The sequence below is a fragment of the Aotus nancymaae genome, unplaced genomic scaffold, assembly GCF_030222135.1.
Source record: "Aotus nancymaae isolate 86718 unplaced genomic scaffold, 86718_ANA_hifiasm-v0.15.2.pri h1tg000089l, whole genome shotgun sequence".
In the NCBI taxonomy this organism is placed as follows: Eukaryota; Metazoa; Chordata; class Mammalia; order Primates; family Aotidae; genus Aotus; species Aotus nancymaae.
The window spans coordinates 17,976,440-18,004,054 of NW_026988504.1; the positions used below are offsets into that span (position 1 = coordinate 17,976,440).

A 27,615-nucleotide genomic window follows, 5' to 3' on the forward strand; every position below is an offset into this window, starting at 1 on the left:
TCAGCGTCCCAAAGTGCTGGGATTACAGGCATAAGCCACCGCACCCAGCCTGAAATGTATCCTTGATTGCAGAATCATTTTTTTAGTAGCTGATGAGAATCACTATTCTTTAGGGCTTTAAAAACAAAACAGTAATATTAGTTTTGACTTGAAGACAAATGTCTTTCCTACCTTTCACCAAAGTACCCTGAGCGATTTCGTTCACTCGTATGCCTCATACTCTCCAAGTATTTTTAGGTTAGTGACCCCCATTCCCCATTTCCTGAGACCCTCTCAGTCTTGGAGGTAGCTTTGTTTGCCTGTGGCTGTGGAGAAGGCTTCAAGCATCTTAAGTGAGACTGAACTGGGAGAATGACTGTGGCTGATACTGGGCTGTTTTCTGTCTCTACTGACCTGTTCCAAGTCCCCACATTGTAGGAACAGGGACATAGGCTAGAGGGTCCCTCCACATCCTGGTAATAGTCAGGGAGGAGACCATGGGCCCCGAGGCCCTGTCTCTGCCTCCTGGACCAGTGTGGGATATATACTCCCTTCCCCATCCAGAATGGAATTAAGCCTGTGTCTGGCCGCCCCCTTAAAATACAGAATACTTTAATAACTTGAATGAAAATCTGGCCAGGTGCAGTGGCTCATGCCTGTAATCTCAGCACTTTGGGAGGCTGAGGTGGGTGGATCACTTGAGGTCAGGCATTTAAAACCAGCCTGGCCAACATGGTGAAACCATGTCTCTACTAAAAATATAAAAATTAGCGGGTCATGGTGGTGAGCACCTGTAATCCCAGCTACTCAGGAGGCTGAGGCAGGAGAAACACTTGAACCCTGGAGGTGTTTGCACCACTGCACTCCAGCCTGGGCAACAGAGTGATACTCCATCTCATAAACAAAGTCTCTACTTCTGTGATCTGAGGTCCCCGCAAGAGATTCCATCTAAACAAAAGATGCTGTGGTTTCTTTGAGCAGAGCCTCGGAACTCAGATGTGCAGTACACGGAAGTGCAAGTGTCCTCAGCTGAGCCTCACAAAGGTAAGTGCCACTCACTCGACTGAGTCCCCAGGCATTACCCTTGGCTTGGGTGTAAACCCCAAGGTAGAGGTGCTGTGCTCAGTGGGAAGAGTCTATGCACCCTGAGTCTCTCCAAAGGAAGGTGATCAGCAGACCTACCGGCCTGCCTAAGACAGGAAGGAGCAAAGGCCCTCGCTCTGGCTCTGAGCTGTAGAATTTCAGTAATTTCAAAGAAAAAAAATATGACTGGGCCCGGTGGCTCATGCCTGTAATCCCAGAACTTTGGGAGGCTGAGGTTGGCGGATCATGAGGTCAGGAGTTCGAGACCAGCCTGACCAACATGGTGAAACCCAATCTCTAATAAAAATAAAAAATTAACCGGATGTGGTGGCATATGCCTATAATCCCAGCTACTCAGGAGGCTGAGGCAGGATAATTGCTTGAACCTGGTAGGCAGAGGTTGTAGTGAGCCAAGATCATGCCACTGCACTCCAGCCTGGGTGACAGAGCAAGACTCCATCTCAACAAAAAAAGAAAAAGAAAAAAAAATAAAATAAAATATATATATATATAAACAGAGTCTCTCTCTGTTGCCCAGGCTAGCAGTGGTGCGATCTCAGCTCACTGCAACCTCTGCCTCCAGGGTTCAAGCCATTCTGCCTCAGCCTCCAGAGTAGCTGGGATTACAGGCATGTGCCACCACAGCCGGCTAATTTTTGTTTGTTTGTTTGTATTTTTAGTAGAGATGGGGTTTCATCATGTTGGCCAGGCTGTACTCAAACTCCTGACCTCAAGTGATCCACCCACCTTGGCCTCCCAAAGTGCTGGGATTATAGGTGTGAGGCACCACACCCAGCCTCAATAATTAAAAAACTTAATTAAAGAAAAACAGAGACAGAGTTTCACCATTTTACCCAGGCTGGTCTCAAACTCCTGAGCTCAAGCTATCTGCCCACCTTGGTCTCCCAAAGTGCTGGGATTATAGGCAGAAGTCACCACACCCAGCCAATTTTCAGTAATTATTAGTTAGGGTACTAATAATAATAGGTAAGATTTATTGAGCACTTACTAAGTGCCAGGCAATCAGGAAGTACTGAGCAATTTGTTCCTTCTAGAGGTAGACCCCTTGCCCAAACCCATTGAGTTCCTAAAGTTGCTTGTGCAGATTGAATGTGTGTAAGTCAAATGCATATTTCAAGGTATCGAGTGCTTTGCTGTTTAGAGGGACACTTAAGTAAAGGCTTTTAAAAACACAAACTCCCTGTCCGTGTGAGCAGTGGCACTGATTTTACACCCCGGGTTTTGTTTTTGTGTATGTGGTTCTCTCAAGGGCAGGCTGGCCTGGAAGTCCCTGTCTCTGGTTCTGTGCTGGGGAAATGGATGCACAGTGGGCTGGTTCATAGCAAATGCTAGAACATCAATCTCATTTGCTTTGGGCACCATAAAAAACATACATCTCCCAGCCAGGCAGAGTGGCTCATACCTGTAATCTTGGCTCTTCAGGAGGCCAAGGCAGGAGGATCGCTTGAGGCCAGGAGTTCGAGACCAGGCTGGCAAACATGGTGAAACCCCATTTCTACTAAAAATACAAAAATTAGCTGGGCGTGATGGCACGTGACAGTAATCGAAGCTACTGGGGAGGCTGATGCAGAAGAATCACTTGAACCCAGGAGGCAGACGTCGCAGTGAGCCAAGATTGTGCCATTGCACTCCAGCCTGGGTGGCAGAGCAAGACTCAGTCTAAAAAAATTTAAAAATGCATCTCCTAATCCTCCTCCTCCTTTGCTCACCTGGATTGGGCAGTACACAGTCCTGGGATTACTGCACGCTCAAAGGAAACAGTGGCTCCTGCACGCTCAAAGGAAACAGTCTCAGAACCTTCCTGCCCAGCTGGGAAGCTCCCTGGGATCATTGCCATCTATCTCCCCTCCTCTGAGGCTAACGCCAGGCTGCATCCACCTGGCCAGGCAGCCTGGGGCAGTTTTCCAGACTGTTCAGGCTGTGTGCCGTTTTCCAGGCCGAGCCAGCCACTAGCCAGACCACATGGCAATGGGGTTCTGAAATCACCCCTTGCTCGATGATCTGGGAGGAGTCTTGGGTTCTTTCCTTTCTTCTCTTTTTGAGCCTAGGCTGAGTGCCTTGTCAGCAGTGGGTATGCACAAAACTTTCCTTATAGGAATGTTCCGTAGAGCCTCTGTGCTATGTGCCACACCAGTGGGGCACATTCCCACAGCCACCCACTGAATGGCCTCAGGGCTGTGTGCTACCCAATCTGCACAATTCACTTCTGAGTCTAGACTGGACCTGAGAGGGTGGGGAACACGCCAGGCCTGAAGCTCTCTTCCTTTTTTTTTTTAAGACCGAGTGTTGCTCTTGTCCCCCAGGCTGGAGTGCGATGGTGCAATTTCAGCTCACTGCAACTTCCACCTCCTGGGTTCAAGCAATTCTCCTGCCTCAGCCTCCTGAGTAGCTGGGATTACAGGTGCCCACTACCACGCCCAGCTGATTTTTGTATTTTTAACAGAGACAGGGTTTCACCATGTTGACCAGGCTGGTCTCGAACTTCTGACCTCAGGTGATCCACCCCACTTGGCCTCCCAAAGTGCTGGGGTTACAGGCATGAGCCACCGAGCCAGGGCTCTTTGTCTTTATTTCATTGTAAAGTGGTTCATTCATTGAGATAACAAATTGTGATTAAGGCCCATGATGTACCAGCCACTGAGCAGGCATAAAAGTTGACACCTTTTCTGGCTTGGGTGGCCTAAGGAGGCCTCTTTGAGGAGTACATTTAAGCAGGGCCAGAGGGGTGCAAAGAAGGCAGCCCCACCAGGAGGGAGGGGTGGAGAGCCTCAGGAAATAGGAAGGGCAGTGTGAGGTGGCTCAGAGCTTGACTAAACCAAGATTGGAAAGGAGACCCTCGCGCCTGCAGAGTGAGCAGGACAGAAAGCAGGCGCAGGAAGCTGGGGAGGGTTCAGGGCCTCTGAGGATTTCTTTGCGTTCTATTCTAAATGGATTAGAGAACCTTTGGAAGGATTTACACAGGGAAGTAACAGCTTTCAACTTTCTTCTTTAAAAAATATCCTTGGTCAGGCACGGTGGCTCATGTCTGTAATCCCAGCACTTTGGGAAGTTGAGGTGGGTGGATCACCTGAGGTCTGGAGTTCAAGACAAGCCTGGCCAACATGGTGAAACCCTGTCTTTACTAAAAATACAAAAATTAGCCAGGTGTGGTGGCAAGTGCCTGTAATCCTGGCTACTTGGGAGGCTGAGGCAAGAGAATAGCTCGAACCCAGGAGGTGGAAGTTGCAGTGAGCTGAGATTGTGCCACTGCACTCCAGCGTGGACGATAGAGTGAGACTCCATCTCACACACACACACAAAAGTCCTCATGGCTGGCATGAAGAACAGGTTGAAGGAGGGCAGGAACGGAAACAGAGAGATGAATATGTTATCGCCAGGCAAGAGGGATGGGCAGCCACAGTGCTGGCAATGCATGGATTCTATTCTAGATATATCTTGGAGGCAGATGGTAGCAGCAGGTGAAGAACTGAACAGCCAGGATGGGAGACCTCATTACTGCCTGCTGCGTGTATGTGTGCGTGTGTGTGTGTGTGTGTGTGTGTGTGTGTGTGGTGGGGTCTCACTCTGTTGCCCAGGCTGGAGTGCGGTGGCACGATCTTGACTCTTGCAACCTCCACCTCCCAGATTCAACCAATTCTCGTGCCTCAGCCTCCCGAGTAGCTGGGATTGCAAGTGCCCATCACCACGCCCGGCTAATTTTGTGTTTTTAGTAGAAACAGGGTTTTATCATGTTGGCCAGGCTGTCTCAAACTCTTAAACTTCAGTGATCTGCCCACCTCAGCCTCCCCAAGTGCTGGGATTACAGGCATGAGTTATTGCGCCTGGTCCTGATTTTCTTTTTCCTGCCCAAATGTGGGGAAGGGTTGAAGGAACAAGAAGGAGGTATTGTAATCCCAGTACTTTGGGAGGCAGAGATGAGAGGACCACTTGAGCCCAGCATTCAAGACCAGCCTGGCAACAAAGCAAGACCACTTTGCCTCTACAAAAAATTTAAAAATAACAAAGGAGCTATTGAGACCCCCCAGGACTGGATGAAGCAGGGGCGGTCAGCCTGTGCCCTCCTTGCCAAGCTGTGCAGCTGTGGGGGCGCCATCACCTAACGGATGTCTCTTTCTCCATTTGCACAAAGGCTGTGTGGGCTTCGGAGGTCCCAGGGAAACCTGTAACGAGGGTCACTTGAAGGCAATGGAGAGGTTTTTGGGGATTCAAGCAGAGTTTTCCAGACCCATCCTCCTCCTTAGCAGCTAAGGGGCAGTGGGTGAGGTCAGTCCTGAGCCTTCCTGTGGGTGGGGAGCCAGGTATTACCAGGTAAGAAAAGGGCTTTGTGGGTACAAGGCCAGTGGTGAGTACATTTGACCTGGTCTTGGCCAACGCAGTTCCCTGCTCTCAAGGCTTCCTCCTTCTATGAGGAAGGGATGGGAACCAAGTCCAGCTCTGACCCTAGTGGCAGCGAACCAAGTGCTCACTTGGGGTGGAGGAGGGGCGGGAAGGAACTCAATCAATCCCGGTTTGCTGCATGTTTGCGCTGAGGCTAATTGCTGGGAAAACCCCATGACGTTGAAGCCATTTCTTTCTCTGTTAACACAGAGAAAAACAGAAGTCAAAATAAAGCCCCATCCGGAAACATTCCTAACAGCGGAGACAAACAGCTTGCCGGCCTGGTTGACTCATTAGCAGGCAGCTGCTGCCAGGGAGCGGGTGGGGAGGGGAGGCGGTGATGAGCTGTGACTCCCCCTGCCCACCTGTCACTGAGTTGGGCAGATTCAGGGGCAGCTGCCACGCTAGCAGCGCCACCAAGAAGCAGAAGTCACCCCTGCTGCCCTGGCTGATATGAGTGTTACAGCATCCCCAAGGACACCAAAGAGGTCTCCCAGCTGCCCCTTGTGGGCCTGGGGACCGTGGGGTTCACAAGCTCTCCGGGTTCCTAGGCCCAACCGCCAAGCCCTTTCCCTCCATTTATTCCCCACCTGCCTCAGCCCCCATGTGGGCCTGGGTGGGGGGTGAGCTGGCCATGACCCACCATGTGCCTGGGACGTGGCATTTGATAGCATTCATTGCAGTGTCTGTGTTGTTTGTGCACCTGTGTGCCTCGCAGCCTGGAGCTCCTAAAAGCTGGGAGCAGGCCCCATCACCTTTCCTATTCCACAGTGCGGATTCATACTAGGTGTCTAGGATTCTGCTGAGTGAGTGACTTGGCCAGGCCTGACATAGACCAGAGGGTGCCTTGGGGATGTGGAGGAGCCCCCAGCAGGGGATGGGGATCCCTAGAGCTTCTCTCGAGGCCCCCACATCTGGTGCCACAGAGAGAGAGTGAAGGTTATGTGGGCATCTCTGCTGTGCCAGCAATGGGGTGCCCTGGCAGCTCAGCCACTCTACTGAGTTCCAAATCTTGTTGGTGCCCTGGGGAAGTCACTGCAAGGCCCTAGTCACCCCACATGCCCCAAGTTCAACTGTAGGATCTGACCCACCCCCAGGCTTTCTCCTCACAAATGGTTCCTGACGCAGGAAACACCACCATTATTGTTGCTTCAAACTTGGACAGGTGCCCCCAGGCAGCTGTGCAAGCCTAGGAATGGGACATGTCCCAGACCCCAGCCGTCACCCCAGAGGAGCTCGGGGTCTGCCAGGGAGACGGTTTTGGGAACAAGTCACGTCAGTGTGTCGTAGGCAAATGTCACCAACATGCTGTGGGGCTCAGGGGGCCCCGTAACTTTCCAGGTCACAGAGTGAGGGTGAGTGTGGGGGTGTTGGCACATGCGTGAAGCTCCACCAGGGTCATGGGGGAATTGGGCAAGGAGAAAGGGCAGTGCTGGCAGTGGAGGAGTGTGTGAGGGGCCAGGAGGTGAGAGCGAAGCATGGTGAGTCGGGGGCATCTCGGTGCAGGTGGAGTCCATGGTCGCACCCCGGCCATCCACCCCAAGGAGGGAAACACCCACCTGGCACTGACCATGGCACAGGAAGCACCTTACCCTATCTGGGGCTCCCTTTCCCCATCTGTAAGAGGAGAACGATGGCCCGCACAACATCAGGCTCCTTTCAACAGTGAGGCTTCCTGGGCCTCTGTGCAGGTGACAGGAGCTGGGAAGTGGCCAGGTTCCAGCCTGCTTCCTCAGGGTTGGTGGGTGTGTATATGTGTGCCCACCCTGTGTACATGAGTGTGTGTACACACAGCTTACATGTTTGTACATGTGGTGTGTATGGATATGCTGTATGTGTGCATACGATGTGTGTAGATATGCCATGTATACACTGTGTGAGGGTATGCATAGCATATATACACATTGCGTGCATGAGTGTGTGTCTGTACATGCTGTGTGTGTATTTTTGTGTGCATGTCTTGTGCCCATACCCCAGTGTAAGGTATACAGAAGTATGGGTGCCCTTGAGTCTCCTCCAGGTATACCCCACGCCCTGGGTGGGTCATCATGCTGCTGTGTTGAGAGGGTCTATCCCAGAGGATCTCAGCCCTGTCTGCATATTAGAGCCCCTGAGGAGCTCCTAAAAAACCAGTGCCAGGGCCCACTCCAGCCTAATCCAACCAGAAAGCTGCAGTGAGGCCCAGGAGCTGGCAGTGACACTGGCCAGCCCAGCCGTCTAGCCCTGTAAGAGTTCTCAGTCCAGCTATTCCTGGGGTCACTGACAACCCCAGGCTCTAACCCAGACCTCGGGATCTGGATCTGGATCCCAGGGTCTGGGCTCTCAGGTGATTGGGAGGCCATGGCCCAGCCCTGCGTCAAGGGACCTGGTAGAGTATCTGGACAGGGGTCACGGTGGCAGGGGAAGAGGAGTGGGGCTGCCAAGCTGGAGGCTGCAGGCCCTTGCTAGGCGCCCCTCCATCTGTGGCCCTTCAGGTTGGGGTCCTCTGGAGCATGCGGCCCTGCTCCACAGTGGCCTGTTGACCTCCTGCTCCCAGACTGGAAGTGATGCTGGTTAGACCAGGATCTTCTTCTTCTTCTTTTTTTTTTTTTTTTTTTGATATGGAGTCTCACTCTATCTCCCAGGCTGAAGTACAGTGGAACAATCCCGGCTCACTGCAACCTCTGCCTCCCAGGTTCAAGCGATTCTCATGCCTTAGCCTCCTGAGTAGCTAGAGGCACAGGCACCCACCACCATGCTGGGCTAATTTTTTGTGTTTTTAGTAGAGACGAGGTTTCGCCATGTTGGCCAGGATTGTCTCAAACTCCTGACCTCAAGTGATCCGCCCGCCTCAGCCTCCCAAAGTGCTGGGATTACAGGCATGAGCCACCATGCCCAGCCAGGATCTTTTAATGTCAGACATGACAAGGTCTCCGGGTGCTTCTGGATCTGGTTCTGGTGGGGTGCAGTAGTGGGGTACAGCCTTGCCTGCAGAGCCTCAGACCTTTTCCTACGACTGCAGTGGACTGACCTGTTTCCCAGAGGCAGTTACTGACTTGTGCCTGGTCCCTTTTCCAGATCTAGAAAAGAAGGGCACAGAGACGGTGTACAGTGAAATCCGGAAAGCTGCCCCTGGTGAGTGAGGGTCCCCAATGCCCCAGCCTGGGGGATGCCCCCTAGAACCAGTGATGGGGCCTTGGGAGTGGGCAGAGAAAAGAGGAAGCAAAGAAGACCAAAAATGGGGTGGCACCTCTTACACCAGCGCTGTGGGCTCCCTCTCTCCCACCACCCTTAAAATGTCACCTCGGGTTATTTTTACTATTCATTTAGTCAGAGTGCTTCTTGAGTGCTTACTGACCCCAGCCAGTGACCTCACCTGCTCCCCACAGGGCCCTGGTGGCTGGGGCGCCCCAAGGTCTTGGATGTCAAGTGTTTTGCTTTGGAGACTCCCAGCAGCTTCAGCCTTTCTTTTTTCTTTTTTTTTTTTTTTTGAGACAGAGTTTCGCTCTTGTTACCCAGGCTGGAGTGCAATGGCGCGATCTCGGCTCACCACAACCTCCGCCTCCTGGGTTCAGGCAATTCTCCTGCCTCAGCCTCCTGAGTAGCTGGGATTACAGGCACACGCCACCGTGCTCAGCTAATTTTTTGTATTTTTAGTAGAGACAGGGTTTCTCCATGTTGACCAGGATGGTCTCGATCTCTTGACCTCGTGATCCACCCGCCTCGGCCTCCCAAAGTGCTGGGATTACAGGTGTGAGCCACCGTGCCCGGCCTTTTTTTTTTTTTTTTTTTAAATGATATGGAGTCTTGCTCTGTCGCTCAGGCTGGAGTGCACTGGTGCAATCTTGACTCACTGCAACCTCTACTTCCCAGATTCAAGTGATTCTCCTGCTTCAGCCTCCCGAGTAGCTGGGATTACAGGCACCCACCACCACGCCCAGCTAATTTTTGTATTTTTAGTAGAGACAGGCTTTCACCATGTTGGCCAGGCTGGTCTCAAACTCCTGACCTCAAGTGATCCACCCACCTCGGCCTCCCAAAGTGTTGGGATTACAGGCGTGAGCCACTGCACCCAGCAGCTTCAGCTTTTCTGATGATAGACTGACTTTGGGAGTGGGTGTGGGTGTGCGGATCTGCTCTATTTCCTTTGGTTCTGCTGGCCCCACTTCCCTTCCCTTGACGACCCACTGCTTCCAAATGGAAGGGCTTCCCTGGAGGTGAGCACAGAGCTTCAGCAGACCCAGAACCGGGGCAGCTCAACAAGCCCCCCTCTTTTTTTTTTGGTGTAATAACTGTATTCAATTCTAGAGAAATGAAATCTACAATGACAACTTTTAAATTCTGAAAGTAAGTCAGCAATCCAAAAGACATAAACATTGTGGGGGAAATACTAACTATGTGAGTATCTTGCTTTGTACAACAGACCTCTATTTAAGTGAATTCTTGGAAAGGGAATCATTGAAATGGTCCAGGACATTTCTGCAAAGGTGGCTACTCTGGCCAGGCGTGATGGCTCACGCCTGTAATCCCAGCACTTTGGGAGGCCAAGGTGGGCAAATCACCTGAGGTCAAACATTCGAGACCAGCCTGGCCAAGATGGTGAAACTCTGTCTCTACTAAAAATTTAAAAATTAGCTGGGTGTGGTGGTGCATGCCTATAGTCCCAGCTACTTGGGGGGCTGAGGCAGGAGAATCGCTTGAACCCGGGAGGCGGAGGTTGCAGTGAGCTGAGATCATGCCACTGCACTCCAGCCTGGGCCACAGAACATGACTCTGTCTCAAAATAAATAAATACATAGAAAAGGATAGCTACTCTGAGTGCACTTGGTGAACCAGCAACAGCAGTCTCAGGCCCGGCCCAGACCCACAAATCAGTCTCTGGAATCTGAACTTAGCCAGCCTCAGATGTTTCTGATGCTGCCAATATTTGAGAAGCACTGTTTTTGTTTTGTTTTGTTTGTTTTGTTTGAATTGGAGTCTCACTCTGTCACCCACGTTGGAGTGCAGTGGTGCCATCTCAGCTGACTGCAGCCTCCACACAACACCCCCCGACCCAGCCTCAAGGCTTAAGCAATCCTCCCAAATAGCTGGGACCACAGATACACACCACCACGCCCAGCTAAGTTTTATGTTTTTGGTAGAGATGAGGTTTCACCATGTTGCCCAGACTGGTCTTGAACTCCTGAGCTCAAGCAATCCGCCCATTTCGGCCTCCCAAAGTGCTGGGATTACAAGTGTGAGCCACTGGGCCAGGCAAAAAGCACTGTTTTAGAAGAACGTCCAATTCTCTGAAGACCCTACTTTTTGTCTGAAATAGTGATCACTCCTTAATTCATTTTTTAAAGTTGGTATATTTGTAAGGAGAACAGAAACTTAATCCCTTGTGGAACTTGACACAGACTGAATAATTTTTCAAAAACCAATTTCCTGGGGAATTTTTGGCTCAAGTATCTCATTTCACAATCTCCATATATTCAGAGCTAACAAAATGCAAATCTAACAATAAATAGGTGTTCTCTATTTGTCCAGTGTAAGGGAAAGTTATAAGTGAGGTGGGGTTCAAGGTTGCTCCCATTGTGTAATTGTACGAAAATGCCCCTTCTGCTTTCTTCCTGAGATTGTTCCCTTTCTTGGGTCAGTGCTGAAGAGTTCACTTTTAGTTGCTTTGGTTATACAAATGCTCCTATTTGAGCACTTTCTGTATGGGCCAAGCGGTCTAAGTACGTCGTCTCTTTCAGTGGGATTTGTCAATGGGATTCATGACAAATCTCATTTTACAGTGGAGGCTACTAAGGCATACAGGGGTTAAGACACTTGCCTGAGATCACGCAGCAAGCAGGCCCCTGAGAATCGTCCCTCCCCAGAGTGGACTCCACACTCCTGACCACTGAGGCTACTGCCTTCGGTTTGGGGAAGGGGTGTGGTAGAAGGTGGAAGCTGCAGGGGTCCCCACTGCAGGAGGCCAGCTCCTTACCACCTCTGCCTCGAGGCCTCCAGTGAGGTCTGTGGTCATCTGAGGTTTCTGGTTGCTTGCTGGTTGCCCTTCTCTATAGGTGGTGAAGGGCACCTCAGTGTGGATTCTAGAGTCTGTATAAGAGAAAACTTAACTTTTTTTTCCTTTATTCACCTAAATGCTCAGACTGGGGCCCTTCGAATTAGATGCAGATCAACAAGATAAAAACAGAGTTTATTACCATACATAATGCAAATCACGCAGGAGAAACATCAATGATGAGTAACTCAAAGGGGCGGTTAGAGCTTGGGTCTATAAAACATCTTAGGCCATCGCAGTGTCTCACGCCTGTCATCCCAGGACTTTGGGAGGCTAAGGTGGGTGGATCACCTGAGGCCAGGAGTTCGAGACCACCCTGGCCAACATGGTGAAACCCTGTCTCTACTAAAAATACAAAAAAATTATCCAGGCATGGTGGCGGGTGCCTGTAATCCCAGCTACTCAGGAGGCTGAGGCAGGAGAATTGCTTGAACCAGGGAGGTGGGGGTTGCAGTGAGCTGAGATCACGCCACTGCACTGCAGCCTAGGCAACAAAAATGAAACTCCATCTCAAAACAATTTTTTAAAAAAATATATAAAGCATCTTAACAAAGAGCAATACATTTGTAGAGAAATGACAAGACAAAGGAAAAATGGTTTTTGGCTTCTGAGGGTGGCAAACTGGGAAAGCGAACCAGGTGGCCACAAAGCTTCCATGGGGGGATTTACAGCAGTCCTCTTTTCTTAGGAGCTTCTGCTTCTAGGGCTCATGGTGGCTCATGCCTGTAATCTCAGCACTTTGGGAGGCTGAGGTGAAAGGATCACTTGAGCCCAGGAATTTGAGATCAGCCTGGGCAGCATAGTGAGACCCCCATCTTTTCTAAAAAGTTTTAAAAAATTAAAAAAGTTAATAGGAAAACAAACATTAGCTGGGCGTGGTGGTATGTGCCTGTAGTCCCAGCTACTCAGGAGACTGAGGCAGGAGGATAGCTTGAGCCTGGAAGGTGGAGACTGCAGTGAACTGTGATTGTGCCGCTGCCCTCCAGCCTGGGTAACAGAGTGAGACTGTTGGGTTCCAAAACATTTAACTTTTTTCCTTTACTTTCCTAGGTTTTTTGATGGGGCCCTGCAAATTAGACAAGACAGATTAACAGGAGAAAAAGAGTCTCTCTAATCTGTCTCAAAAAAAAAAAAAAGGAAGAAGTAGTTTCTGCTTTTAGTCAGATAAGGAAGCTCTGGGAAGACTTCTTTCTACATCTGAACTTTCATTTATATCCAGCTCAGAATAGTCCTTATGCCAAAGGGGTATATTTTGCGGTGACATGTTCTGATTTCCTACATCTGCTTCATCTGCTTTAGGGCAGCTGGCTGTTCAAGTGGGTTCTCTCTGGGTCTCCAGGCTGGTTCTGGATTACTCAGTCTGGGCTGTTGGAACCTGACCCCTCCCTCAGGTTGAAACCATAGGCATCGTAGAACCCCCTCAGGGCCGGGCGCGGTGGCTCACGCCTGTAATCCTAGCACTTTGGGAGGCCAAGGTGGGTGGATCACCTGAGGTCTGGAGTTCAAGACCAGACTGGCCATCATGGTGAAACCCCATCTTTAAAAAAAAAAAAAAACCTTCTGGTAGGATTTGAAGTGGTGTAGAGCACAGGCTTTGCTGGGAGACATCCCAGTCCCTGTCCTGGGGCAGTCACCTACCAGCTGTGTGACTTTGACCAAGGTGTCTTAACCCCTCGGAGACTCAGTTTCTTCAACTATTAAATGCAAATGTGGTTCAATGAGATAGGACCGTGGGAGACTGTGCTGGTTATCCCCAAGTCACTGTATTATCCCTGCCACAGAATGAGCATTTAATCAATTTCAGTTTCACAACACAGGAGGAGCTTGAGCCCTATATAGAGTTCAGTGTCTTGCCCAGGGTACTTCTAGAGCAGTCCCCTGACTCCCAGGCCAGGACGCTCCCACGGCACCACCTGGGCCACCTGGCGTCAGTTAGGGTTCTGTCCCTCCCGCAACCTGGTCTCTAACCTGGCAGATGTTAGAGAACCCAGGTCTCTAACCTGTCCAGGAGTGAAGGTAGAAAGAGCCCTGGGTTTTGCAAGGGCCATAGCCCTTGACTGCAGCTGCCTACAGCTGTGCCTCCAAGTCACCTAGAAGCCTCGGGTCCTGGAAGCCAAGGGGTTTCCTGTTTCTCAGGGCTTCCTTGAGGAGAGAAGCCCGCAGGACATGGCTGATTCCTTTTCTTTATTCCTTTACTCAGCCTCCTGAGTAGCTAGGACCACAGGTACTGCCACCATGCCTGGCTAATTTTATTCATATTTTTAGTAGAGACAACATTTCACCATGTTGGCCAGACTGACCTTGAACTCCAGACCTCAGGTGATCCACCTGCCTCGGCCTCCCAAAGTGCTGGGATTACAGGCATGAGCCACCACACCTGGCCAGATTATCATTTCTTATTATCATCATAACCATCCCCAGATTCTTCATCATTGCCAAATTCTCCAGCAGCTCTTTCCTCTGGATACTATCTCACCTCTATAGACTGCAGACTTCTGTTCTGTTGATTTTGTTCTCCCTATACTCTGATTCTCCTGTGGTTGGGAGAGTTCCTTCCTCCTCGGTCACAGTTACAGCTAATATGTATTGAGCACTCCCTGGGTGTGAGACACTCGGAGCCCTGCCTTAATCCTCAAGATCATCATACACTTGATGGGGGTTCTACTGTTATTCTTGCTCTCCACGTGGGGAAACAGGCCCAGAGGTTAAAAAACTTGTCCTTGCTCCACAGCCAGTGGCAGAGCAGGGATAGAACCCAGGGAACCTGGCTGAAGCCACACTCTTCAAAGCCTTCCTGTTCCCTCTCTTTCTTTCTCGCAGCCAATTGGTTTTTTACCAATTGCTGTCAGTTGTTTCTTGCCAAACCAATTTGACTGCATTCTCCTCTGTGTTCCATCTTTCTTAGTCTAGGTTTCATGTTATCAGCATAACTGGAGAACTCTGTCTACTTTTTTAAAAAACTATTGTATCATGAGGCCTCCTTACACTCAGCTGCCTCCCCATGTTAGAGGATGGACACAGCACTGGCAGGGATCGTGTGCGTCTCAGTTTCCCTATTGACTCTCTACGGCCTAGATATATACGGTAGAATTCCACACTATGCTTTTTTTTTCTCCACTTTTTTTTTTTTTTTGAGACAGGGTCTCTCTCTGTCACCCAGGCTGGAGTGCAGTGGCGCAATCTTGGCTCACTGCAACTTCTGCTTCCCAAAATGGGCCCCTCTGACTCAGCTGGGACTGTAGGCGTGCACCACTGCACTCAGCAATTTTTATTATTATTATTTTTAGAGTAGAGACAGGGTTTCGTCACATTGGGCAGGCTGGTCTCAAACTCCTGAGCTCAAGCAATCTGCCCACCTCAGCCAGTGCTGGGATTATAGTGCCCAGCCTACTTTTTTTTTTTTTTTACTTTTTACAATTTTATTTTAAAAATTTTGGTAAAGCACGTATCACACAGAATTTACCATTTTAAGTCTAAGTGTCCAGCTCAGTGGCACTAAGTACTACACTTTTGGTTGTCATAGCGTGGTGGACAGAGAAGACAATGCCACTGCGTCTCATGGATAGAGGCCAGGGATGTCACTAAACATGCGACAATGCACAGGACAGCCCCATCCCCACCACAAAACACCATCCAGCCCAAAATGTCAACAGGCCCAACATGGAGAGACCCGGGCTGGAGGAAGTCACCTCCTGCGATGACTCCAACAGGAGAGATGGTTTTCCTCTCCAATGCCAGCTCTTGCCTGCCCTCTGTCTTGGGAGGTGACGTGGGGCAATCCCACCTGATTACTGTGGCTCTGGATAGGTGCCGAGTCTTGCTCTGGGCACCAGCCATGCGTTTTGAGTCAGAGGGGCCCACTTCCCCATCATGGAATCTGCTCACTCGATGATCCATCTTCTACTTTGTTGGTTTTGTTTTGAGACTGAGTCTTGCTCTGTCACCCAGGCTGGAGTGCAGTGGCATGATCTCACGCCTTAGCCTTCCAGGTTGCTGGGATTAAAGGTATGCACCAGCATGCCCAGCTAATTTTTGTATTTTTAGCAGAGATGGAGTTTCGCCATATTGGCCAGGCTGGTCTCGAACTGCTGGTCACAAGTGATCTGCTCACCTCAGCCTCCCAAAGTGCTGGGATTACAGGCTTGAGCCACCATGCCCAGCCTACCTTCTACTTTCTATTTGCCTGGAATTCAAACTTCCAGGGTGTTTCTTAAGGAGGCAGAAACCCTGGTCCTCACTTCATCCCCTGCCACCCAGCATACCAGGAGTGGCTGAGCCGAGGGTAGCCGTGACAGGAAATGGTTGAGAAAGAACCAAAGAAAAGGAGGCCTCTGTGCCAAGTCTCCCATGGGAGGAAGAGAAGAGCACTTGAGGGTCAGTCCCCACCCATCCTGCGAGGCCCACAGCCAGTGAGGCCAGAGGGCACTGCCAACCCTGCCCCTAGAGAGGCGTTTCCTACTTCAGCGTGCAAGATGGTAAAAAAAAGTACCCCCATGAGAAAATGGATGCTGCCTCAAATTCTACTTTAGTGGTGATTGCTGTATTACCAAAAAGAAATGAGGACTGCAAGTGTGCACGGAGTTAGTGTTCCATCAGTATTTGAGTTTTTAGCATTTCGTCTTCAAATTGCTTTAGGAAATGCAGAGTTGAGGTTCTTTTCCTGTTGGGAAAGAGGTTCCAGAGCCCTTGGGACTAGGATCCAGGAATCACGGGGTCCTTCGGGTCCTTGCAGGTTAGATTTGCGTTGGGGGTGTTGTCCCCAACCTCGCTCAATGCGTGGAAGTGGACACAATGGCCCCATATTACCGTTGGGGCTGATTCATCATTTGGCTGTTGACCCTGCCAGGACAGAAAAAGGGCCCCTGAGGAACTTCTGGCTCTGTTCCATCTATTGGGGAGGCGCAGTGGACTTGTGATAAGACAGGGTGTTAGGGTGAGGTGGACTTGGGGAAACAGGATATTTCTAAAGTAGAGAAACAGAGGGTTGTGGCCCCTGCCACGACAGATGGGTCCTGAGCCTGCCCGAGATCCTGGAGGGACTGTATTTGAGCTTGGAGCTGGGTCTACACTGAGGCCCCTTGCCCTGCTTTTCTCAATAAGACTGAGGACTTACTTATGTCCTCCCACCATTCCCTTCACCACCTTCAAGAACAGCAACCAGCTGGGCGCGGTGGCTCACGCCTGTAATCCCAGCACTTTGGGAGGCCGAGGCGCACGGATCATGAGCTTAGGAATTCGAGACCAGCCTGGCCAACATGATGAAACCCCGTCTCTACTAAAGATACAAAAAAAGCTGGGTGTGGTAGCACGCGCCAGCTACTCAGGAGGCTGAGGCAGGAGAATCGTGTGAACCCGGGAGGCGGAGGTTGCAGTGAGCCGAGATTGTGCCATTGCACTCCAGCCTGGGCAACAGGGCAAGACTCCATCTCAAAAAAAAAAAAGAACAGCAACCATCCCAATGACCACATCTTCTCTTAGGACCTCTCCCAGGCAGCCTGGGAGGTCCCCATGACTTCTCTGCCTTCATATCAATGTCCATAGTCAGCTGTTAGGGGATCTGTCTCAACATCTGGGCCACTGACCATTCAGTGGGGGCCTGGTCCTGTCCAAAAGGGCAAGCCGTATCCCTTGCTTGCCTTTTGTGGGGAAGACCATCTCTAACGAATGCAGGCAGGGACCACCCACCGCCCATGCAGTGCTTCCTGCTTTCATTGGCTTTTTTCACCCATCCTCGCTCTCCTCCTGCTGATGTCTGGTTGGGGCCATTTGCACAACTGCAGACTGTCAGGGCCAGGCAGACACAGCATGCCGTCTGGCAGGAAGGTGGTGTGAGGCTGGGTGCAGTGACTCACTCCTGTAATCCCAGCACTTTGGGAGGCCAAGGTGGGTGGATCATCTCAGGTCAGGAGTTTGAGACCAGCCTGGCCAGCATGGCAAAACCCCGTCTTTACTAAAAATACAAAAATTAGCCAGGTGTGGTGGTGGACACCTGTAATCCCAGTTACTCGGGAGGCTGAGACAGGAGAGTTGATTGAACCCAGGAGATGGAGGTTGCAGTGAGCTGAGATTGTGCTACTGCACACCAGCCTGGGCGACAGAGCTATACTCTATCTCACAAAAAAATAAAATAAAGAAGAAGGAAGTGGCGTGGGCTTCTGGGCAGTTGAGAGGAGATCCGGAGGGGAACGGGAAAGGAAGTGGTGGCTGTAGCCCTTAGTTGCTCAGATCTACTAAGAGCGTTGGCAGTGTTTCTGCCTCCTGCTCTGTTGAGCCCGCTCCTGGGATGGGATGGACAAAATAGTATGAAATCTAGAAATAGCTTTATTCTCAAAGAGGACACTGATGCTGCTACTGAAAAGAGCAAAAACTTAGAAAGAACCTACATTTTTAAAGTAAGGAATTAGTGAAGTCAATAGTGGCACACCCATTTAACAATTGTTTAGTAGCTAATTGGACAATTATGCTTCAGAAGTTACCAGAAAAAGTTCATAAAGTCATGTTATGTGAAAAGTTAAGTTATAAAATGGCATATACTATGTAATTATAACTGTTCCCCCCTGCCCCACCCCCCAAAAAAGCCTAATCATAGTGGAAAATGACTAGGAAAAAAAACCATCAACAGGGTTTGGAGAATGAGGCCAGAGGTCATTTTTATCTGCTACTTCCTACTTTCCCATACTTTTCTCTTTTTTTCTTAAAAAAACATGTGCTACTAATTTTATTTTATTATTATTATTTTTTGAGACAGAGTCTCACTCTGTCATCCAGGCTGGAGTGCAGTGGTGCCATCTCAGATCATTGCAACCTCCACCTCCTGGGTTCAAGCAATTCTCTTGCCTCAGCCTCCTGAGTAGCTGGGACTACAGGCACTGGCCACCACGCCTGGCTAATTTTGTATTTTTAGTAGAGATGGGGTTTTGCCATGTTGGCCAGCCTGGCAGGCTGGTCTCAAACTCCTGACCTCAGATGATCTGCCTGCCTCAGCCTCACAAAGTGCTGGGATTACAGGCATGCGCCACCTTGCCCAGCCATGCTACTACATTTAAAAAAAATTGTTTAAAATGTTAAACAAGGCCAGATGTGGTGACTCATGCCTGTAATCCCAGCACTTTGGGAGGCCGAGGTTGGCAGATTACCTGAGGCCAGGAGTTCGAGATCAGCCTGGCCAACATGGCAAGACCCTGTCTCTACTAAAAATACATAAAAATTAGCCAGGCATGGTGTGCACATCTGTAGTCCCAGCTACCTGGGAGGCTGAGGCAGCAGAATTGCTTGAATCCCGAAGGCGGAGGTTGCAGTGAGCTGAGATGGCGCCACTGCATTCCAGCCTAGGTGACAAAGCGAGACTGTCTCAAAAAAAAAAAAAAAAAAGGGAAATGTTAAATGACGTGCCAGGGGCTTTATATGCTTGTCATCTGGCAGTAGAGGGTCCCGAGGAACCTGTCTTTGCACAAAGGAGCCATAAACCTCTAAGTGTGCCTGTGAGCTGACGTCTCCTGGCTCTCTCCTCCTCCCTCTAGTCTCAGCCTGCTCCAGCCCCTGCAACATTATTGGGGCAGTTGAACTGGGTTCTTTGCATTGCTCACTGCCATGCCATTCTTTGTTTTGCAGATGCCGTGGAAAACAGATACTCTGTAAGTATACATTTCATATACATTATACTTAAAAGTACTCCACTGAATGGTGAAATATTTCCAGACTCACCCAGGTCCTGCATTCCCACAAATTCTTCCCCCCTCCCTAGTCTGTTTCAGACCAGGAGCCTTGGGCTTCTCTGACTAGCCTAGGGCAGTTCTGATTTCGAATATTCTCTTCTGCAATTTCTATCATTACGTCCTGGCCCGCACGTGAAGGGATTGGGAATCTAGGGTGCTTAGCTCCAAACAAGCAAAACACACATTTCTTTTAATGCCAGGGTCTAGACTCTGGAAGTGAGGCTGATCTGGGGCTTACGCTTGGAGGAGTGGAGCATCTGACAGCTCACTGCAATTTCAGTGATAGCAATTACCCCCTACACACCAGGCCATCAGCTGCAGGAGACACCCAAGGTTCTTGACCTCAGGATTTCACCTTCTGATGAGGGAATCAGACATGTGATCACTTATCATAAAGCAAAGTAAGCTATGCCAGAGCCTATGGGAACACAGAAGAGAAACCTGGCTAGTGGCCTCTTCCCCAAGGAATCATTTGGATGGGCCATGAAGAATGAATGGAATGATGGCAGCGTCGAGGTAGAAAGATCAGCAGGAGCGCAGGGGTGAGGGACGACCAGTTTCAAGCAGCGTGGGATGGGAGAAGAGCGGCACAGTGACAAGTGATGAGAGAAAGATAAGTCAGGGCTTAAATCCAAAGGACTTACATGCCTTGTCTTGTTAAGAAGTTTCATTCTGTAGGAAATAGAGTTAGGAAGCTGCTATTTGGCAAATGGGAGGGCTTATGAAACACACAGAGGCCCGCATTCAAATTTTGCAAAGACCTGCTTTCTACTCCTAACCTTTTTGAGAGCTACCCCACAATGCAGGAGTTAACTGGGCAGCTAATATCTTAACAAATAAGGCATTTGCCGCATAAACTTCTTTTAGGCCTGGGAAGAACTTTCAGCAAGTTTTCTTTAGCTCTTCCAGTGGGCCCCTGGCTTCCTTTGTTTTGCCCACGTCTGGACTCTTGTAAAGCAGAGCCCATTATGCCGTTGACAGACAGGAAGCCACTGACATTCTTTTTATGGAAGCAAGCTATGTGTTTAAGGAAAAGAGGAATGGCATGAATATTTTTTTTTCTAGCCAAAACCCACTCTGACTCCTGAAATCAGAGACTATTGTGTCAGCAGGACAAGGATCCCAATTTACAGATGAGGAAACTGAGGCCTCCATTGATAGAACAGCATGCCTGGGCTCACCCAGATGGCTAATAGAGTGAGGAATAGAGCCCAGGCCTCTATACTCTGTGGCTGGTCCTCTGTCACGGCAGAGACTCCCTCCGAGATGTGACGTTGCTGTCCCAGCAATAATGGCTTTGAGAGAGTGGAAAGTGAGGTCTTTGCTCCCTGAACACTGCAGGTCTCAGATGTGTTCTCTTCCAGTGATAAACAGGGCTGGGTCCACCCAAAACACCCTGTAGGACCAACTTATTTACTTTGTCTTAGATCCAAAGGGTCTCTCTGGACAAAGGCTCTGAGCTCCAGGCCAGACAGAACTTTCCCTAGAAGCTGGCCCTTGGGCATCAAAGTCTGTTCCTGGATGCTCCTGAGAGCTCACCTATGGCTGGTTCTGTCCCCCCAGGAAAAAGAATAAAGTCATTTGGTGGGAGCACAGGAGTTCCAGCCATTGGGAAAGGAATTTTGAACCTTTAAGCAAATGGGTTTTGTTTATAAAAGAAGCAGGTATAGTTTCCCTATAATCAGCTGGTGTGGGTCAGGAGAAAATTAATTGAATTGCCCATCGGGGAAATGGGAGGAGATTTCCTTCCTGAAATCAAACCTGGCGATCATTCCCAGTTGTTTAATGGCTGTTGCCTCTGAAAACATTGGAGGAAATATCTTAACAATGAGATAGCCACTTAGCCAAAGACTAATTTGGTATTGTTTGACTTGCTTCAATGGCACATTCTGACTTCATTTTTCCTCTGCCATTTTTACCTTGTTTATAAATTGTGTGTGTGGCTGAGGCAGACAGATAATGTGGAAGAGAACACCCTGTACTTAAATGAAAGGGGTGAATCTGGACCTGCGAGAGTCTTGTCATCTTGGAGAGAACCCTGCCTTCTTACAGAAAGAAAGGCAATTGCCAGCTATAGCTTGCCTCCCTCCTTCCTGGAGGCCAGCAGACCAGCAGGCAGCTGGACTACAGAGGAAACTGCCCAGGTGCTAGGATCAGGAGACAGGAGGGGAGCTCCAGCTTTCCAGCTGCCTTTTGGGTGATCCTGTCTTCCTCAGGCTCAAGCTTCCTCATCTGTAAAGTGGAGATGGTGGTGATGATGATGATGATGATGATGACGATAAGAGCAACCCATTAGGATTTTCTTAAGGATGAAATAAGCAACTACAACCACCATATAAAAGCTGGTTGATTTCAAGCTCTTTTCTTTTCTTTTTTTTTTTTTTGAGACAGAGTCTTGCTCTGTCACCAGGTGCCAGGCTGGAGTGCAGTGGCGCGATCTCGGCTCACTGTAACCTCCGCCTCCCGGGTTCAAGCAATTCTCCTGCCTCATCCTCCTGAGTAGTTGGGACTACAGGCCCGTGCCACCACGCCCAGCTAATTTTTGTATTTTTTAGCAGAGACAGGGTTTCACCATGTTGGCCAGGATGGTCTCAATCTCTTGACCTCGTGATCCGCCCGCCTCAGCCTCCCAAAGTGCTAGGATTACAGGCGTAAGCCACCGCGCCCGGCTCCAGCTCTTCATCACTTGGGCAATAGTAGGTGTGGATGGGGGACTTTACTTTATTTGGTCCTGAAATGACCCTGCCACATATGGAGAATGTAGCAGTTGCTTACCCAAAACATAGGATTCAACCAAGGCCAGGCTTTGACTTAGGAATTGGTGACCCATGTTAATACTTAACTTCTGCTTCTTAGCCATGTCACCATAGGCAGATTTCGTGGCCTCTCAGGACCTCTGCTTACTCATCTGTAAACTGGGAATCATAAACTCCCTCATCTGGTTATTGCAAAGGTTAAATAAGCACCTAGCACAGACCTGGGCTATTGGAAGTGCCCATAGGAGCACTTTCTAGAAGCAGGAACTAGAGATCCCAGAGTGTATTGAAATCAAAATGACCTTTGAGGGTGTTTACACTATATTCTGGGTACAAGGCAGGGCAATTTTACAACTACACTTAGGTGGCTGATGGCTAGCTTCTGATTTAAGCACAGCAAGCCCAGGCCTTGGATGTGAGGGCATTAACCTTTACTTCAAAACCCCTGAGGCCCTATTGACTGTGGCCCAGCCCTTCCTGTCTGTGGCTTTGGTTCTGCAACAGTGCCTCAAGCATTGACTGCCCCCACAGAGGGAGAGCGGAGGTGTCTGGGGAGGGACTTGGTGTGGGGCCCACAGAAAGGCTGGACACCAGAGTCATGCCTCCTCCATCTAGGCAGAGCAGAGGAAATGGGGCAGGGTGACTGCCAGCGCTGGCAGCCCTCCAGTCTCTGGGGCCAGCCACAGCTTGCTTGGCCGACTTGCATGGGGCTCTCCTGGCAGAGGAGGAGCCAGAGCCTTGGACTTCTAGTTGGGCACCTCGGCCCTGCATCCTGTTCTCCAAGGGTCCTCAGACCCAGCAGGGCTGGAACAAATGGAGACACTATCCCAGCTCACCCTCAGGAAGCCAACCAGGCTGGCTGTGGAGATTCCAAGACCCTGGGTCATCCTACATCTCCTGCTCCTGCCTTGCCGAGGTCCACCTGCAGCCGAGTGTCCTGTGCAAGTGGAGGGTCCAGAAGAGTGGATTTAAGTGCTGCCTGTTCTTCAGGGCCCACTGTTGCCCAGGGGCCCCCTCTACTCTGGGATCTCCCAGCATGCCCTGCTCTTCTGTCCTGCAAGGGCTCCTTCCATTTGTCAAAATCTGATCTTTGGGCTGATTCCAGAGTTGCTTCTGTGAATCCCCCGCTGCCCAGCCCAGAGCCCTTTCACTGCCTCTGAACCCCTTCTGCAGTTAATTTTAAGACCTCTTAGACCTTCTCCTTCATAGTGGTGCTGTTGATCAGTAATTCATACAATATAAAATTGTTGGGGACAGGTTCTTGCAACCCCAGCATAGAGAACAGTATATGCATCAGATAAGCGTCCAGGCACTGATAGGTGGATAGGTGACACAAATAGCATTTGACGCTGTTAAAGGGCACTACAGGATGGCAGAAGGAATCCAGGAATCCTTTTGTGGGTTTTTTTTTTTTTTTTTTTTTTGAGACAAAGTCTCACTCTGTCACCCAGGCTGGAGTATAGTGGTGCTATTTCAGCTCACTGCAACCTCCACCTCCCAGGCTCACATGAACCTCCCACCTCAGCCTCTTAGTAACTGGGACCACAGGTACACACCACCATGCACCCCTCGTTTTTTGCATTTTTGGTAGAGATGGGGTTTCCCATGTTGCCCAGGCTGCTCTGGATCTCCTAAGCTCAGGGGATGCACCCACCTTGGCCTCCCAAAGTGCTGAAATTATAGGCGTGAGCTACCACACCCAGCCAGGAATTCTTTTTTTAATCGTCATGAAATATATATAATATTAAATTTAGTACTTCCAAGTGTATACTTAACCATTTTAAAGTGTATAATTCTGTTGCATTAGGTCCATTCACATTGCTGTGCAACCATCACCACCATCCATCTCCAGAGCCTTTTCTTTTTCTAAGTGAAAGCAAGTTTATTAGGGAGGTAAAGAAACAAAAGAATGGCTACTCCATAGGCAGAGCAGCCACTGAAACACTGTCCTCATTAAGCACTAACTCCCCACTGCCCCTCCACCAACCCCTGGCAACCACTGTCTACTTTCTGTCTCTATGAATTTGACTATTCTAGGTACATCACATAAGTGGAATCATATATTTTTCCTTTCCTGTCTGCCTTATTTCATTTAACATAATGTTTTCAAAGTTTTTCTATGTTGAAATGTATCAGAATTTCATTCTCTTTTTAAGGTAGGATCATATCTTTTTTTTTGAAATGGAGTCTCGCTCTGTCACCAGGCTGGAGTGCAGTGGCGTGATCTCGGCTCACTAAAACCTCCACCTCTCGGGTTCAAGCAATTCTCCTGCCTCAGCCTCCCAGGATCATATCATTTTTAAAACATTTAAGTTGGACCATTTAAGTTCAATCCTTCATTTTTAAAATAAAAAAAAACAGGCATCAAAAGCGTACATCTTATGTTAGTTAGAGGCAGAACTGGAGCTAGAAGCCGGATCTCTTACGTTTCCTTTCTTCTGTGGGTAATTGGGGCACCCACAGGACGCTGTGCTGGGTGCACATGGGTTTTGATGAAGTTACTTGGTGGATAGACTCTTTTGAAAACATGATGAAAGCTGTGGGTTCCTTTCCCCAACACACACACACACACACACACACACACACACACACACACAGTTGTATCACAAAAATGTCATACAATTTGCAAAGTTTCAGAGTGGTGGGCTCAGATCGAAGTCAAAGGATCAGATGACCTCTAACGACCTTCACGTCTCTGTTGATGGTCTGGGGACAGTCGGAGCCCCTGTGTCCAGGGAGTTCCTTAGTCCCTTGCCACCACCAGAGAAGGGCCATTGCCACAGGAGCTGCAAAGACTTCGTTCCTGCTGCTGGTGCCTTACTTATGCAGCATGACTGAAATTCTCGTTTTGTTTTGTTGAGACAAGGACTTGCTCTGTCACCCAGGCTGGAGTGCGGTGGCGCAACCACAGCTCACCGCAGCCTCAAACTCCTGGGCTCAAGCGATTCTTCCACCTCAGCCTCCTGAGTAGCTGGGATCACAGGCATGTGCCACTATACCTGACTAATTTTTTAATTTTTTTGCAGAGGTGAGGTTTCACCATGGTGCCCAGGCTGGTCTGGAACTCCTGGGCTCAGGCGATCCTCCCTCCTTGGCCTCGCAAAGTGCACATGATGTGCAACGTGTATGCGGGGACAGAAAACTATAGTCCCTACAGAGTAGGCGTAGAGAGAAGAAGAAATGCCTATAGGCAGGAGCTGTCCCCCTGCAGGGCCGGGGAGCGGGCAATAGCCCTGCTTTGCATTTTCTTTGAGAAATGCTGTCTGCCATGTTGCATTTCTCTCCACCAGGGCAATCTTCAGTCTTGAGAGTTGTGATCCTAACTTGCCTTGTTTCTTGTCACTACAGAGAACGGAAGGCTCCCTTGATGGAACTTAGACAGTGAGGACAGATGTACATCCCTGGAAGGACATCCATGTTCCGAGAAGAGCAGATGATCCCTGAATTTCAAGAGCTCTGTGCACTTATTTATGGACCTGCCCTGCTCCCACTGAACACAGCAATTCCTCAGGCTAAGCCACCGGTTCTTAAATCCATCCTACTGAGTTAATTTTGGGTAGAAAGATCCAGAGGGGCGGTTGAATTTCCCACACATCCTCCTTCCACCAAGTTGGAGCATCCTTGGCAATTGGAAGAGCAGAAGAGGAGATCCAGGGCAAACAGGCCACTGGGATGTTCTGAAACTTGAATATTTTGTCTTGCGCAGAGATAAAGACGTTTTCCATGCGCCCTCATACACAGAAACCGGTTTTCTGTTTTGTAGCCAATCACTTCTAGCACATGGCCTGGTTAGAGGCTAGTTTTTTTGTCTTTTCCTTTGTTCCTTCAAAGGCTTGTAGTTTTGGGTAGTCCTTGTTCTTTGGAAATACACAGCGCTGACCAGACAGCCTCCCCCTCCCTGTCCCCTCTAAAACTTTACTCTCCACAAATGGGAAAACCAAGCTACTTGGGAGCACCTCCTTTGAAATACCAACCTGAAGACTAGGTTCATTCAGGCAATACAGCAAACAGAAAATGAAGGTGGAACAAGCACAGATGTTCTTAAACTTTTTTCTACCCCCTTTTTCTTTTCCTCTACCATGCTGGAGGCTGAAAGACAGGATGATGGTGCCTACAGCAAATATTATTCTTAATTGAAAAAGTAAAATGTGTATGTTTCTTACTAATTTTTTAAGATTTATTCCTTGCTAGGGCAGGCGAGGTGGCTGACACCTGTAATCCCAGCACTTCAGGAGGCTGAGGCGGGCAGATCACCTGAGGTCAGGAGTTTGAGACCAGCCTGGTGAAACCCTGTCTCTACTAAAAATACAAAAACTAGCTGGGTGTGGTGGCACATGCCTGTAGTATCAGTCACTCAAGAGGCTGAGGAGGGAGAATCGCTTGAACCCAGGAGAGGGAGGTTGTAGTGAGCAGAGATCGCGCCACTGCGCTCCAGCCTGAGTGACAGAATGAGAATCCATCTCAAAAAAAAAAAAAAATTGCTTGCTAAAGAAGTGGTTTCCTGAGGTCTGAAGACGTTCCTGACAGTGTCTTGAGTGGGTGGGACAGCGGTTGTGGTTATTGCGCTGTGGAATTTCACTGGTGAGAACCACACCTAACCAAAATCACTTTCCCTGTTTACCTCAGTGACACAGCTGCAGGGACCCTAGTGGTGATGTATTAAATAAATTTGACCTTTACTCTTTGCAGATGTGTGAAATGTTGTCTTCTGAGGGGCCACATGCATCTGTAGTGCTGAGGACTCCTTGGGCCTCTGAAGTCACAGAGAGAACCAAACAGGTCTATGGTTTTTTTGTTTGTTTTGTTTTTGTTTTTGTTTTTGAGATGGAGGTTCGCTCTGGTTGCCCAGGCTGGAGTGCAGTGGCTCAATCTTGGCTCACTGCAACCTCCGCCTCCTGGGTTCAAACAATTCTCCTGTCTCAGCCTCCCAAGTAGCTGGAATTACTGGCACATGCCACCACGCCCGACTAATTTCTTATATTTTTAGCAGAGATGGGGTTTCACCATATTGATCAGGCTGGTCTCGAACTCCTGACCTCAAGTGATCTGCCCACTTCGGCCTCCCAAAGTGCTAGGATTACAGGTGTGAGCCACCATGCCTAGCCTAGACTCTTCTGAAAATATGATGAAAGCTGTGGGTTCCTTTCCCCAACACACACACACAAAATTGTATCACAAAAATGTCATACAATTTCCAAAGTTTCAGAGTGGTGGGCGCAGATCGAGGTCAAAGGATCAGGTGACCTCTAACAACCTTCACGTCTCTGTTGATGGTCTGGTGACAGTCGGAGCCCCTGTGTCCAGGGAGTTCCTTAGTCCCTTGCCATCACCAGAGAAGGGCCATTGCCCGGGAGTGGCAAAGACCTCATTCCTACTGCTGGTGACTTACTTATGCAGCACGACTGAATTTTTCATTTTGTTGAGACAGGGACTTGCTCTGTCGCCCAGGCTGGAGTGCGGTGGCGCAACCACAGCTCACCACAGCCTTGAACACCTGGGCTCAAGCGATCCTCCCACCTCAGCCTCCTGAGTAGCTGGGACCACAGGCGTGCACCACTACGCCTGGCTGATTTTTAAATTTTTTTGCAGAGATGAGGTTTCACCATGGTACCCAGGCTGGTCTCGAACTCCTGGGCTCAAGTGATCCTCCCTC

General features: G+C 49.5%; 1 protein-coding gene across 2 annotated transcripts in view; it reads left to right on the plus strand.

The window, feature by feature from the left end:
• The window catches only part of PECAM1 (platelet and endothelial cell adhesion molecule 1), a 77,277-nt gene extending 50,629 nt beyond the window's left edge, over nt 1-26,648 (plus strand). Inside the window, exons 14-17 of one of the 2 annotated variants that reach the window (XM_064369548.1) lie at nt 961-1,023; nt 8,518-8,574; nt 19,103-19,125; nt 25,311-26,648. In XM_064369548.1, coding sequence (XP_064225618.1) covers nt 961-1,023; nt 8,518-8,574; nt 19,103-19,125; nt 25,311-25,340 — 173 coding nt within the window. In that variant the 3' untranslated portion in view covers nt 25,341-26,648. The remainder of the gene's footprint in view (nt 1-960; nt 1,024-8,517; nt 8,575-19,102; nt 19,126-25,310) is intronic. The other variant, XM_064369549.1, reaches the window with a different exon arrangement.
• Nucleotides 26,649-27,615: the final 967 nt, after the last annotated feature.